The following is a 14,446-nucleotide window of genomic DNA, read 5'->3' on the forward strand; positions in this document are numbered from 1 at the left end:
AGCGTCACCCCAACTTGGTGCTGGATAAGGATGATGGCAATTGTAGTCCCAAACATCTGGAGGGCACCAAGTTGGGGAAGCTACTTTCTCAACATGCTAGCAGAACCGTGATATGGAGTGGTGTGTGTGTGTGTGTGTGTGTGTGTGTGTGTGTGTGTGTGTGTTAATGTCTCCTTCCAGTTACCTCAAACCCATTGGGTGCCTGCCCTTCTTGGCCAGGAAAAGACGACGTGGTTCCCAGGAAGCCAAACATTTTGTCCACCATGTCGGAGTCGTTGACGGGTTCGTTTCGGGCCTTTTCCATTTTCTGCAAGAGTTCCTTCTTGCGCCGCGCTTCTTCCTTTTCCTTTACTTCCCTTTCTGCGTCTTCCCGAGCCAGCTGGGCCAGGCGTATCTAAGAGAGAGCTGTGGGAATGAGTAACCAGGATCCGAGAGGCACACGGGCGCCAGGGAAAAGCTCTACCCCTTTTGCTCAGTCGTCGCGACACAAAATCCCAGGGCCACCAATTCTTGCCAAGAGACAATGGTCTAGGCAAATCAATGGCACTGCCATTGGAAACAGCAGCAATTACCAACAGTAGAAGAATGGCGACAGAAGGTAATGGAATATGCAGAAATAGCCAAACTAACAGGGGAAATTTGACAACAGGGAAAGAAAACATTTCAAAAAGAATGGGGAAAGTGTATGTTGTATATAGGAAAGATAAGATGAAACAGTAAAACCAGCAGAATTGGAAACAAACCTCATAACGGGAAAGAATAAGAAAAGTGATGGATAATGAAAATAATAAGAAGCAAAATGTTGAAGGAAAATAATATAACTAACAGCCATGGTAAATGAATACAGGCAGACAACAAGAATTGTATAAACATGAGGAATTGTTTGTTTATAGATACACTATGGACAAATATGGAAAATGAATGACAATATATAAAATGGAAGAAAATAATGCGATAAAATTATAAAAAAAACCAGACGAAGGAAGGAGGGAAGTCAGCTCTGAAGAGCAAGTATAAATGTAAAATGTAATACAATATGTGTATGTGGAGTATCTAATTGAAAAACTAATAAAGATTATTTGAAAAATAAATAAATTACCGCTTACATTAAAAGAAATTTAAAAATAGCTTAAAAAATGAGGAGGGGGCATATCTCCTACTATATCTGAATGGACTGAAAAGATTTGGACCATAGTAAATATGATTAAGCTAGTTTACTACAAAGATAATATAAATCAGCTTAACAGAACTATGGAAGTGATATGGTAGTGATAAAGCGGGATATCAAATCCAAACTCTTCTTCCGGTCCCAAGTTCTTAAGGGCTGTGTCAACTAATATGAGACCTAGGGACACCCAGGAATGGTGGATTCTGCGCCACAAAAGAAAGGTACACAGAGCATAAGCGTCAACCCACTTGGTGTTTCTTCTCCGCTTCCTCTTTCGCTTTCTTGGCACTCATCTCCTTCCTCAGGCGTTCCTCTTCTAGCAGGCGGAGTTTTTCTGCTTCCAGGCGGCGGCGGTACTGGGGGAAGGAAATTCAGAAGCACTGCTTGAATGGGTTGCTCCATTCATTACCCAGCCTGCAGTTTAGAAGGTGAATGGCAACCAGGGAGAAAGCCACTTCCAAACTAGGGAGGAGGTGGGGTTGCGGGCTTCAATCCCCTCCCCACACTCGCAGGGGCTGGCTTCAGCCCCCGCGATACCAGGGAATCCTCGGACACGTCATACCACTAGCCAGCCAATCGGCTGGCTCGGGGGGCATGGCCTCGCCTTACTTAGGTCTGGTGCGGCCAAGGGTCTCCCTCTTTCCCGTGCTGCAGCTGACCTGGTTTTCCCTTCCCTCCCACCCGCTAGGCTAGGCTCTTTGACGTTGCTATGGACTTGGTCGCCGTCAAGGGGCCTGGTAGGAATTTTCCCAAATGGCAGATTGGCACCAGCCATTTGGTTTTCGCCTACCTCATAGCAAACCGTCACCACTCCACGGTATTGGCAGTTAGGCATTGGTGGGGTACTGTAGTATTGTTATGCAGATGAAGGGGGGAAAGTAGCGCCATCACCTTCCCCGAAATCAAAGGGTAGTCCGGTAAAGGATTCAGGGGGCGTGGCCTTGTCCTAAGCCTATGGAGGTGTGGGCCCATGACACGCCCCCGCGTGGTGACCCCGGAAGGAGGTCCTAGTTGATGTGCCTCAGCAGGACTCCCCCTACTGGTGGTTAACCCTCACCGGCCTTCAAGCTTGCAGGCTGAAGCCGGTTAGTTGTTATGACCAATGCCTAAGCCAATACCGCTCAATTCCTGTAATCAATAAAGTTGTGGCCTAGTTTGACCCATTAACTCAAATTCTTGTGTCTCGTGTCTTTATTTCTGAGGGGGGAGGCGGGAAGTCGCCACGCAACTTGGGGCCAAGCTAGATATGAGGCAGGAGATATATGAAATGAACAAAAATGGAAACAGCAGGAACTTCCAACACTGGAAGATTGGCAGGCGAAGATGGTGGAGTATGTAGAGATGGCCAAGTTGATGGGGGAGATCCGGAATCAGCGTGACGAACTGTTTCAAAAGGACTGGAACAAATTTATACTTTATATGAAAGAAAATTGTAAACATCTGAAAACGCTTGTAGGTTTGAACTGAAATGTTTTTGTCAGGGAACTGCCATCAGTGCCGTAGGGAGAGAGCAAAATCCAGAGGGATTCCGGAGAGCGTCCCGGGATTGGGAGAGGCAGCCCATCTTCTGGGGAAGAGAATCAGCGCAGCACCAGTGGAGAAGGGGGGCAGATGGGGGAAGCGGTGAGGCGGTCCCATGACTCCTTGCCGGGGACCAGCGGAGAGAGTAGAGGTCCTCCGCTGCCGACGCCCTCCTTGCGCAGAAGGCTTTCGCGCAGAGAGAGTAGGAGGAGACTAGGCGTCAAAGAGCTTCTTTGCTGGAAGAAGTTTAAGAAACGCCCACTGACGGATTCTGCCAGCGATTGAGACAGCCACGGGTGAGTGGCTGTCCGGATGGAAAAGGTTCACTCAGGCAACCCAGCCAGGTGTTTGCACCGGCTTACGCACGAGCAACCCCTAGAACCACTACAGTTTTCTAATGTAAATATAAGGAACAGATTTACCCATAACAAGGTGAAAAATTATAATAAGATAGAAGGTAAACATGTGATTATAAGAATGCGAAAAATACAGAAATGTGTGGAAGTCAGAAAGGGGAAGGGAAGGACGTTGATGCTCTTAGAGTGATGTATTAAGTTATAGAATTATGTAACAAAATGTGATAATGATAAAAATGGAAAATTTAATTAAAAAATCATTTTTTTAAAAAAAGGTATGAGGCAGGAGACGTATGAAATGAAGGCTGTGTTGACTTGGCATTTGATGGCAGCTGTAGTGGGCAGGGGGCATACTTTCCCCACAAACCATCTGAGCACCAAAGTCTCCTTTCCCCAACTAATTTTCTCTCCGCTGGAGAGAAGGTATGTAAACTCAATATCTTTCCCCAGGTGGAACGGAAAGCAATTTTGTTTTAGGGGGCGGGAATCACCCACAAAGAGGGGGAAGATGTCAGGGACTTGACTGGACACTGAGGAGTGGGTACCGGGAGAAAGGGGTTAGTTGTGATTCCTTCATTGCAGGGGGTTGGACTAGATGACCCTCAGGTCCCTTCCAACTCTACAATTCTACAGTTCTGTGACCAAGTGGGTCACAGAACCTGGCTCCTCCAGGTCCTAGTTCAACACTAAATAATAATAATAATTAATAACCCACCTGGCTGGGTTTCTCTGGGTGGCTTCCAAAGGAATATTAAAATACAATAACCAATTAAACATTAAAAGCTTCCCTAAACACGGCTGCCTTCAGATGTCTTCTAAAAATTTGGTAGTTGTTGTTCTCTTTGACATCTGGTGGGAGGGCGTTCCACAGGGAGGGCGCCACTACCGAGAAGGCCCTCTGCCTGGTTCCCTGTAACTTGGCTTCTCGCAGTGAGGGAACTGCCAGAAGGCCCTCGGCGCTGGACCTCAGCGTCTGGGCAGAACGATGGGGGTGGAGATGCTCCTTCAGGTATACTGGGCCGAGGCCGTTTAGGGCTTTAAAGGTCAGCACCAATACTTTGAATTGTGCTCGGAAACGTACTAAAACTAAAACAACATGCCAGCCCTCATCAAACCCTAGGATATCCCATACCTAATATATCTATCACAGACACTTTTCAGCTCCACAGCCACTCCCAACAATATACTCTGCTGAACTATAAATGTATTTTTGTTTTATGAGATGCACCTCTTTCATTAAATTACTACTTTTCTGTTCCATTTGGAACAGTTGTATTTGTTTTTGTGACTGATATATGTTTTTGTGGCCCACCTTGGGACCTTATAGTGAAGGACGGATAAGATATCTTCCTATATAAACAAACATGTAAGGTGGTCGTCACGCTGCAGTTGAGTGCAAGGACAGAATAGCAGGCAGGCAACTGAGTGAGTGAGCAAGACGCCTGGGTAAGCAGGTGGCCCAGGAGAGATGTTTAATGGAGGGGGAGGTGCTCTGGGGTTGGCCAGGTGTGGGGAAAGAGGGGAGGCAGGGCTAGTGAGTGGAGAAGACACTAGTAAATTAAAAAATAGGAATATGCCTCAGGCGGACCTTTAGGGGCAACACAAGAGGCACACTTACCTCTCCCTTCAACCGCTTATACAGGCGTCGAGCGATCATGCCCCTGGCGTATGCTTGGATGGTGAAGACAGCCCAGAGGCGATGGCGGAAGGCTCTGCGCACCAAGAACCCCCGGCACTTCGCTTGGAACTCGATGATACGCTTGCGGGCCATGTGGTACCTCTTGTGAAGCTTGCGGGAGCGGTAGAGGGCTTGCAGCCTCAGGAAGCCGATCCTCATCTGTCGGGGTGGGGGAGAAAGCGGGGGAGCAATTCAGGGAGAAATTCCTACACATAAAGCGCTCTGATCTAAATTAACCCGGGGATCGAACCTGCGACCTTCTGCATTCAAAGCAGATGCTCTTCCACTAAGCTGTGGCCCTTACGCCATTCATTATTTCCATCCCTGTTGTAGTATGAAGGAGCACCTCTGTTCTATAATAATTACAATAATTTATTATTTATACCCCGCCCATCTGGCTGGGTCCCCCCAGCCACTCTGGGCGGCTTCCAACAAAACACTAAAATACAATAACCTATTAAACATAAAAAGCTTCCCTAAACAGGGCTGCCTTCACATGTCTTCTAAAAGTATGGTAGTTGTTGTTCTCTTTGACATCTGGTGGGAGGGCATTCCACAGGGCGGGTGCCACTACCGAGAAGGCCCTCTGCCTGGTTCCCTGTAACTTGGCTTCTTGCAGCGAGGGAACCGCCAGAGGGCCATCGGAGCTGGACCTCAGTGTGCGGGCTGAACGATGGAGGTGGAGACGCTCCTTCAGGTATACTGGACCGAGGCTGTTTAGGGCTTTCAAGGTCAGCAGCAACACTTTGAATTGTGCTCGGAAACGTACTGGGAGCCAGTGTAGGTCTTTCAAGACCGGTGTTATATGGTCTCGGCGGCCGCTCCCAGTCACCAGTCTAGCTGCCGCATTCTGGATTAATTTTAGTTTCCGGGTCACCTTCAAAGGCAGCCCCACACCCAGCCCAAACCCCCTGATGATCTCTCCCAGCGGCTGCATGTAGATGTTGAAAAGCATAGGGGAGAGGACAGAACCCTGAGGCACCCCACAAGTGAGAGCCCAGGGGTCTGAACACTCATCCCCCCCCCACCACTTTCTGAACACGGCCCAGGAGGATAACAGTGCCCCCAGCTCCCAGCCCCTCAAGACGGTCCAGAAGGATGTTATGGTCGATGGTATCAAACGCCGCTGAGAGATCCAGCAGAACTAGGAAACAGCTTTCACCTTTGTCCCTAGCCCGCCGGAGATCATTGACCAGTTCTAAAGGTGCAATTCAGGGGTGAAGACACATTGTGGGTTGTCTCAGTCTTGATCTTGACCATGCTGAGACTTTGGGGAGCCATGGCTAGTCAGCCATAGGCAATCCTGGGCTGGGTAGGCACAGGGGCGGAGGAATTGGGGTGCGGTGGGAGCAGGCCACCCTGGGTGTTACCACTGAGGGTGGCTGACAAAATGTCGGGCCTCACTCACCGTGGGGCCTACAGAGTGCCGGAGCCATGCGTCTTTCGTGGGAGTGACCCACAGGCTCTGGGTGCCCACAGGCTCTGGGTGAGTTGTAAGTTTGGGTGACCTGAGGCAGCTGCCAGCAGCGAAAAGACTTTTGGATTGATTTGGCAGTAATATCAGTGTGTGAGAAGATGCTGCAAATCCACAGAGGGGTATCATACACATAAAATCCACACAGAAACACATCATTGCCTATTTCAACTCGCCTGTGGGAACACCTCAGAGGCCGTGAAAGAAGGAGGTTAACAAGAGAAAGATTTAAAAGCACTATTGGAAATGACTACTAAAAGCAGCAGAGATATGAGATGATCAGAGCCCCCCCCCCAAACTTGAAGCATGGGAAGTCCCAATAATAAAAAAATTATAATTCGGCAGAATATTTGGATTCTTTGATATGCATATGTATAATGTGGATGTTACGGAAAAGGAGCAATGCGACCACGAGCTAGCAGCTTGGAAGCAAAACATAATGGGAATGTTGGGTACTGTTCCGTGGGAACAGAGGGACAGTCTATTCACAGTGCTGAGCACCGGATTTAGCTCAGAGTGTAATTTGAGCTGTACAGGAAGTACAGGAGGTGGAGTTTGTCTCTCTGCTGTTGGAGTTTGAAGAGAGCAGACGTGTTTCTCTGTAACGCTGCAAAGACAGAAATAAAGGCATGTAAATACATTTCTGTCTATCTCTTTCCCCTGCCTGGGGGCAGGGAAGAGTGGTGTGTTCTTCTCACGTTTGAGGAGGATCGCCGATCGTGACCTAGCCTGGATCCTGCTCGGGAATGCAGACAGGGAGGTCAACAGGAGATCAAGCCGGGTGCCTGGAGAGTGGCCAATTTCTCCTGAGAGGCAAGATTTCCTGACAGTGGAATATTTAATGTGATTTGATTGGATTGTTAAAATGGAAAACTTAATAAAAATGATTTTTAAAAAGAAGTTTGGGTGAGCTGTAAGAGGAATGGGTTAGAGATGCATACAGGAGGGTTGATGAAGTCCAAGAGGAATGGGGGTTTGTTGAGTGAGGGGGCGCTGGGGAGAAGAGTGAATATGGGGGGCAACGTGGGTGAGGTGTATAGCGAATGGAGAGTCATTTGTTGTTGTTTAGTTGTTTAGTCGTGTCCGACTCTTCGTGACCCCATGGACCAGAGCACGCCAGGCCAGGAGAGTCATTTAGGTGAGCTCTAATGCGGGTGGCGCTGTGGGTTAAACGACAGAGCCTAGGGCTTGCCGATCAGAAGGTCGGCAGTTCGAATCCCCACAACGGGGTGAGCTCCCGTTGCTCGGTCCCTGCTCCTGCCAACCTAGCAGTTCGAAAGCACGTCAAAGTGCAAGTAGATAAATAGGTACTGCTCCGCTGGTAAGGTAAACAGCATTTCCGTGCACTGCTCTGGTTCGCCAGAAGCAGATTAGTCATGCTGGCCACATGACCAGGAAGCCGTACGCTGGCTCCCTCGGCCAATAAAGCGAGATGAGTGCCGCAACCCCAGAGTCGTCCGCGACTGGACCTAATGGTCAGGGGTACCTTTACCTTTTACTTTAATGCAAACAGTGGTAGCATGGGTGAAGCAAACAATGCAGGGGGACTGAGCCGCAGGGGCAAAGGAAAGGGGGTGTGGTGGGGGCGGTACGCCCCAGGTGTCACCACTGAGGGGGCCAGGCAACACTCACCATGGGGCCTGCAGTGCGCCCAAGCCACACATCTCTCCTGGGAGTGACACGGTGGCTTGGGCACCCGCAGGCTCCGTGCTGCCCCAAACAGTTCGCCCGCTGCCTCTCCCTCAGCTGTAGGGCAGCTGAGCGGGAGGAGGCAGGCAGACTCCTCGGAGGCCCCACGGAGCATCCGGCCCCGGCTGGCCCCGCCCCATGGATGGCTGGCCCCACCCCCACAGGCAGTTGGCCCCGCCCCTGGGCACAGGGCATGCACACTGCCCCAGTCGCCCAATCAGCTTGCTCCACCGCTGGTTAGGCAATCGGTCCAGAATCCTGCATGCTTTGGGCATACTTACAGCGTCATAATTTCTTCGACAGTTATGCCCCCTCCAGGTCCGCTGGATCATCAGAGCTGCATTTCTCACTTTCAGGAAATTGGACCTGGGGAAGAGACAGTTACAATCCATTTTTCTCCTCGTGCACTCTTTGTTTTTAAGCCCTGACGCAGGAAGAAACACAATTCTTTACGGATTACCTCAGAAAGGCGGACAAATACAATCGCTCTCTTGCCACGTACAGCTCACAATCTCATTCAAAGCACCCTTTTGATTTCACATTAAAACTACAAACAGGAAACAAATTGTACCCTAATGTCCATAGAGCATTGCTCCATTGGTGTTTGGATGCTGAAAGGGGAAGCAATCTTTGACCGAATTCAAACCTTCGAGAGCAGGCGCTTTCAGGAAACAAGAGTCCAAAGAACAAATAAATTTATTCTTGAGCAAGAAGCCTGAACAATTGTTTTTGCTGACCCGTTCCTTTACATATTAACTCAAAGGCGTAGGGAAAGAGGCCTCACTTCATTAACCAGCCCCAAAGCCATTTTTAGGGGAATAGGCCTGTTCCACTTGGACATTTGTTTATTTGATTTCTTATCTGCCTCCCACCATGAAGTCCATGGGCGGGTCGCAATGATATAAACACCTGCCTGCCTCCTGTCCCCCCAAAACAGTACTTTTGTCTTGTCAGGATTCAGCCTCAATCTGTTATCGCAAAATTCAAAGGATGACACTCTGTTTCATCTTGTGCCTTGTTTCGGAAAGACAGTAGGAATAAACGGGCGGTCCTTCCGATGGACGAGGGATATAGAAAGTGGGTTCCCCTGAGGATAGGTTTGGGGACCCGTATTTTTTAAACTTGTTCCTAATTGATCTGGAGTCAGGGATGAGCAGTTAGGTGGCCAAGTTTGCTAACAACCCAAGCGGTTCAAGGTGGAAAGATGCCCTGTTTGCATGCCATGCCCTCCCTGGTTAAGGAGACTGATTAAAGATGTTTTGCAAGCTCAGGGATTTTTAATTGTTTTAAAAAATAAGATTAAATTGAGGTGATTATAGTAAATTAAAGTAAATAAAGAAGAAAAAGGAAAGAATTGAAAACAAGAAGAGAGGAATGGAATGCATTAGATTTTTTTTTATAAAAAAGGGAAAACAGCAATAACAAATTAAGAAAAAATGTACTTAACACTACAAAACGATATAGTATATATGTGGATGGATAAACATATTGTTTATAAGTTAATCTATGTGGCACTATGGTTTCGACAAATACATTCTAAGTATCATTAAATCTGTCCATGCATAATCTTCGCCTGAAGACAAAGAAACCCGTTTCCCTCCTTGCCCACTTTTTCTAACTATGGGAACTGCAGTGGCTTCACCACGAATAAATGTTAGTGAGAGAGCAATAGTGATAACCTTTGTTGGAAATGTAAAGAAAAAGAAGGTACTTTTTTCCATATGTGGTGGACTTGTCCCAAGGTGAAAGACTTCTGGGAGAAGATTTATAATGAACTGAAAAAAATGTTGAAATATACATTTATTAAGAAACCAGAGGCCTTTCTTCTTGGAATAACAGGTTTAGAATTGCCCAAGAAAGATGTTAAATTATTTTTGTATGCCACAACGGCCGCCCGAATATTACTTGCTAAAAATTGGAAAACACAAGAATTACCAACAGTGGAAGATTGGCAGATGAAGATGATGGACTTTTCGGAGCTAGCTGACCTGACTGGAAGAATCCGCGACCAGAAAGAAGAGGAGTTTCAAGAGGACTGGAGGAAATTCAAGGACTATTTGAATAAATATTGTAATATAAAAAATTAGAAATTACTTGAAAGAAACAAGTAGGCCTAGGATTAAATTAAGCTATAATTAAATAAATGGGATTTAGAATGTTAAGAAAAGTGAATAAGATGGACTATAATTGGAAATTGTTTTAGTTTAATAATGATATTGGAAAGCTGTTACCTTTAATTACAAGGAGACTCAGAAGGGAGGGATTTGAGGAAGTCAACGAAGATGTTTAAAAGGTTGGATTTGTGAAGAATTAAGTTTGTTGTTATTGTTTATCTGTTTATTGTTCCCCCTTTTTCTTCTTTTTCTGTTTTTGTGTATCATTTTGCTTTGTGGTTTGTGTTTTCACTGTGGAAAATCTAATAAAAATTTATGATAAATAAAAAGAAGAAATGTTAGTGAGAGCTGTTGTCTCCAGCCAAGCTTCATACCTGTCCTTAAATCCACGGACCACTTTCTGGATGAGGATGACCTTGTCCGTGATGGCCTTGTCTCTCTCTATCTCCAGCAGCATATCGTGGTGATCCTGAGGAGAAGAACACATCAGCAGGCCGCTCGCTTCTGGAACTTTGCAGGACAGCAGGGAATTCATTTATTTTATTCTTATATATTTATTAATTGTGTATCCTGCCCTTCCCTCACAGCAGCGAACACGTCAATACCAATACATTGCCGCTCTACTGGAAGGAAGACCACTCCCTGCCACATAGTCCATTTCCACCTGGGCCTAGACTCACCTTGAAGAGCTGAATCTTGGGATGCCGGAAGGACATTGCTGGAACAACTCTTGGGTTGGGACAAGTGTCTCAGTTGTTTTAAAATGTTTTAAATAGACGCGGGTGGCGCTGTAGGTTAAACCACAGAGCCTAGGACTTGCCGATCAGAAGGTTGGCGGTTCGAATCCCCGCGACGGGGTGAGCTCCCGTTGCTCGGTCCCTGCTCCTGCCAACCTAGCAGTTTGAAAGCACGTCAAGAGTGCAAGTAGATAAATAGGTACCGCTCCAGCGGGAAGGTAAACGGCGTTTCCGTGCGCTGCTCTGGTTCACCAGAAGCGGCTTAGTCATGCTGGCCACATGACCTGGAAGCTGTACGCCGGCTCCCTTGGCCAATAAAGCGAGATGAGCGCCTCAACCCCAGAGTCGGTCACGACTGGACCTAATGGTCAGGGGTCCCTTTACCTTTACCTAATTTTGGTTCCTCTCTTTTGGTTTTGTCGGGTTGGTTAAATGTTTAGTTGGGGCTGGTGGTTATTTTAATTTGAGTATAACTGTAAGCTGTTTATTTTTTAATATTTAATGTTGTATTGTTTTTAACACTTGATTGGAAGCCGCCCAGAGTGGCTGGGGAAACTTAGCCAGATGGGCGGGGTATAAATAATAAATTATTATTATTATAGAAGCAAACATTTTGGGGGTTTTGAAAGAAAACTGAACCCCAGCTATCAATTTTAGGAATCGCTGCTTTAAGGATTTTCTTCCCTTGACCTTCGCTGTTTGATTTCTTCCTTGGGCCACTGATGTCAAGTCTGGGATATAGTCTTGCCTGCTTCCAGATTGACCCAACCCAAAGAAGACTTTTTGACAAGCTCCTTTCCCCATTTCCTCCTCGTGCAGCTGTACAGCCCTGATAAGGCTCTCTGGAGGAATGGACTGGAACACTTAACACTTAACTAACTAAGCATCAGGCGAGAAACATCCTTTAAAAAAAGAAGAAGCGTACCGATAACAGCGGAGAGGTGATTAAAACAGCGGCAGCACTCCTGTACAGAAGAGGTTTATTTCTCGCCTATTATTTCGTGCTTCTTCGTGTGGAAAGCACCAGTTCCCTACAGAACCATAAAAAGTCCCTACAGTGGGCGTTTGTTTGGTTGGAAAACTGGAACCGGCAAAGCTTTCCTCGTTTGTTTCTTTTAGGTGTTACGATGGCATTTCTGGTCACTGGGGAAACTTTGTGGGGAAGAGTCTTGATGCTTTGATAGCATCTCAGCCTTGAAAACAATTGCTAAATGGTGGCTGTTGCCTTGTTTGAGTTATCAGCTAGCCACCAAACACACACATTCTGCTTCTGGGCATATGCCCCCAACAACCTGCTTGCCAGCTTACCTTCAGGAAAATCTTCGTCTTGCCAATCTGCCAGTCATCGTCTCTGCCCAAGACGGCTTCAGCGATGCGCTGGCAAGTCCCACACAAGTCCCCCTGGAAGAAATGGTGGGGTTTTCATTGCTTTTACTTAATTCCATTCATCAATCACTCCTCATAAAACGTCCCAAAGTTATTTCACAGGGTAGGAGATAGGGAAACTTCCATCGTCCAAACAATATGATTATCAACACTGAAGTGTGTATCTGTGTGTATCTGAAGAAGTGTGCATGCACACGAAAGCTCATACCAAGAACTAACTTAGTTGGTCTTTAAGGTGCTACTGGAAGGAATTTTTTTATTTTGACTATGGCAGACCAACACGGCTACCTATCTGTTTCTACGGGAAAGCGTATCTTGGTTTTGGAACGCTTTGGTTTTGGAATGGACTTCTGGAACGGATTAAGTTTGAGAACCAAGGTACCACTGTAATGATAACAACAACAACAACAACAACAACAACAACAACAACAACAACAACAACAGATCTGGCATCCAGGGAGCGTGCTGCAGCTGTTGCTGCCACTATAGCAGCGGGTAGTATATTCCTTTGAGGCCAGTTCTACTGCTCCCGTGGATCTTGCCACCTGAGGCAGCTGCCTCACCTAGCCTCAAGTGTGGGCCGGCCCTGCTCTTAGCATCCTTATTAATGCCACAGGATCTCTCTCTTTAGAGCCACTAGGAGCATTTTCAACCGTACCTGCTTGTATGCTGGCTTCACCCCAGGCATAAGCACTCGGTACCGGTCCACAAACTCCACGAAAGTGTAGCGGATGGGGTAGCCAGCCCTGCGGATCCGGATGGTTTCCATCATGCCGGAATACCTCAGCTGGCGGACACAGAGCTCCCGGTCAAACAACTGCAGTGATGGGGGAAATGACCTCAGTGTCAATTATTTTACCTGTTAGCTCCTGAGCTTATGAACTTAAACATTTTCCATTTTTAAGTATTTTTGCGAGCTGCTGATTATTACTGGGGGAGGACGCCTGACAACCAAAAACGCTTTGTAACAGAATAAATGGGCAAAAAATATATAGTGGTACATGCAGAGGTCACAAAGGAGGACATTTCTGAAGGCAAGGGGTTGGGCTGGATGTCCTCTGAGAGCCCCTTCCAGTTCTGTGGGATTTTTTTTTTAAGCTGTAAGGTTAGAGTCTGTAGGAGAGGAAAATGGCAAGAATAGAAAGGTCAAACAAGGTATTGCATTTGAGTGAAGAGAATGGCACATTTGTTTATTTGTTGGTACTTAACAACCCAGTATCAACAACCTCAGATTTGCAGATGACACAACCTTGATGGCAGAAAGTGAGGAGGAATTAAAGAACCTTTTAATGAGGGTGAAAGAGGAGAGTGCAAAATATGGTCTGAAGCTCAACATCAAAAAAACGAAAATCATGGCCACTGGTCCCATCACCTCCTGGCAAATAGAAGGGGAAGGAATGGAGGCAGTGAGAGATTTTACTTTCTTGGGCTCCATGATCACTGCAGATGGTGACAGCAGTCACGAAATTAAAAGACGCCTGCTTCATGGGAGAAAAGCGATGACAAACCTAGATAGCATCTTAAAAAGTAGAGACATCACCTTGCCGACAAAGGTCTGTCTAGTTAAAGCTATGGTTTCCCCAGTAGTGATGTATGGAAGTGAGAGCTGGACCACAAAGAAGGCTGACTGCCAAATAATTGATGCTTTTGAATTATGGTGCTGGAGGAGACTGTTGAGAGTCCCATGGACTGCAAGAAGATCAAACAGATCCATTCTTAAGGAAATCAGCCCTGAGTGCTCACTGGAAGGACAGATGCTGAAGCTGAGGCTCCAGTACTTTGGCCACCTCATGAGAAGAGAAGACTCCCTGGAAAAGACCCTGATGTTGGGAAAGATGGAGGGCACAAGGAGAAGGGGACGACAGAGGACGAGATGGTTGGACAGTGTTCTCGAAGCTACCAGCATGAGTTTGACCAAACTGCGGGAGGCAGTGGAAGACAGGAGTGCCTGGCGTGCTGTGGTCCATGGGTTCACGAAGAGTCAGACACGACTAAACGACTAAACAACAACAACAACCCAACTCTTCACCATGTGGAGAGTTGTGTACATCTCAATGAAATTAAACCATGGTGTCCCTCAGGTCTTTTGTGGGGCAAATTTGTGTGCGTGATGAAGGCAATTGCCCCATAAGCAAACTCTGATCAAGAGAACCCTGGGTTTGTGATTTAAGTAGGCCCACATGTCTGATTTAAGGACAGAAGTGGATTTGTCTGCCCAGACCTTTCTGGATCGTGAGAAGCAGGAAGTTTGGCAAAGATTTAGTCAAGCTGAGGTCATATACCTGTGCAAAGAAGAGACAAGGGGTGATGCTCCCCACAGCCA

General features: G+C 46.9%; 1 protein-coding gene across 1 annotated transcript in view; it reads right to left on the minus strand.

Annotated features, from left to right (window-relative positions):
- The window catches only part of MYO7A (myosin VIIA), a 181,337-nt gene that overhangs the window by 49,457 nt on the left and 117,434 nt on the right, over window positions 1–14,446 (minus strand). Inside the window, exons 17-23 of the mRNA XM_081197518.1 lie at window positions 12,782–12,940; window positions 12,046–12,138; window positions 10,375–10,469; window positions 8,168–8,252; window positions 4,664–4,882; window positions 1,417–1,524; window positions 185–394 (exon numbers count right to left, since the gene is read on the minus strand). Of these exons, the coding sequence (XP_081053644.1) occupies window positions 185–394; window positions 1,417–1,524; window positions 4,664–4,882; window positions 8,168–8,252; window positions 10,375–10,469; window positions 12,046–12,138; window positions 12,782–12,940 (969 nt within the window). The remainder of the gene's footprint in view (window positions 1–184; window positions 395–1,416; window positions 1,525–4,663; window positions 4,883–8,167; window positions 8,253–10,374; window positions 10,470–12,045; window positions 12,139–12,781; window positions 12,941–14,446) is intronic.

Source organism: Podarcis bocagei (assembly GCF_964188305.1).
Source record: "Podarcis bocagei genome assembly, chromosome: 6".
NCBI lineage: Eukaryota > Metazoa > Chordata > Lepidosauria > Squamata > Lacertidae > Podarcis > Podarcis bocagei.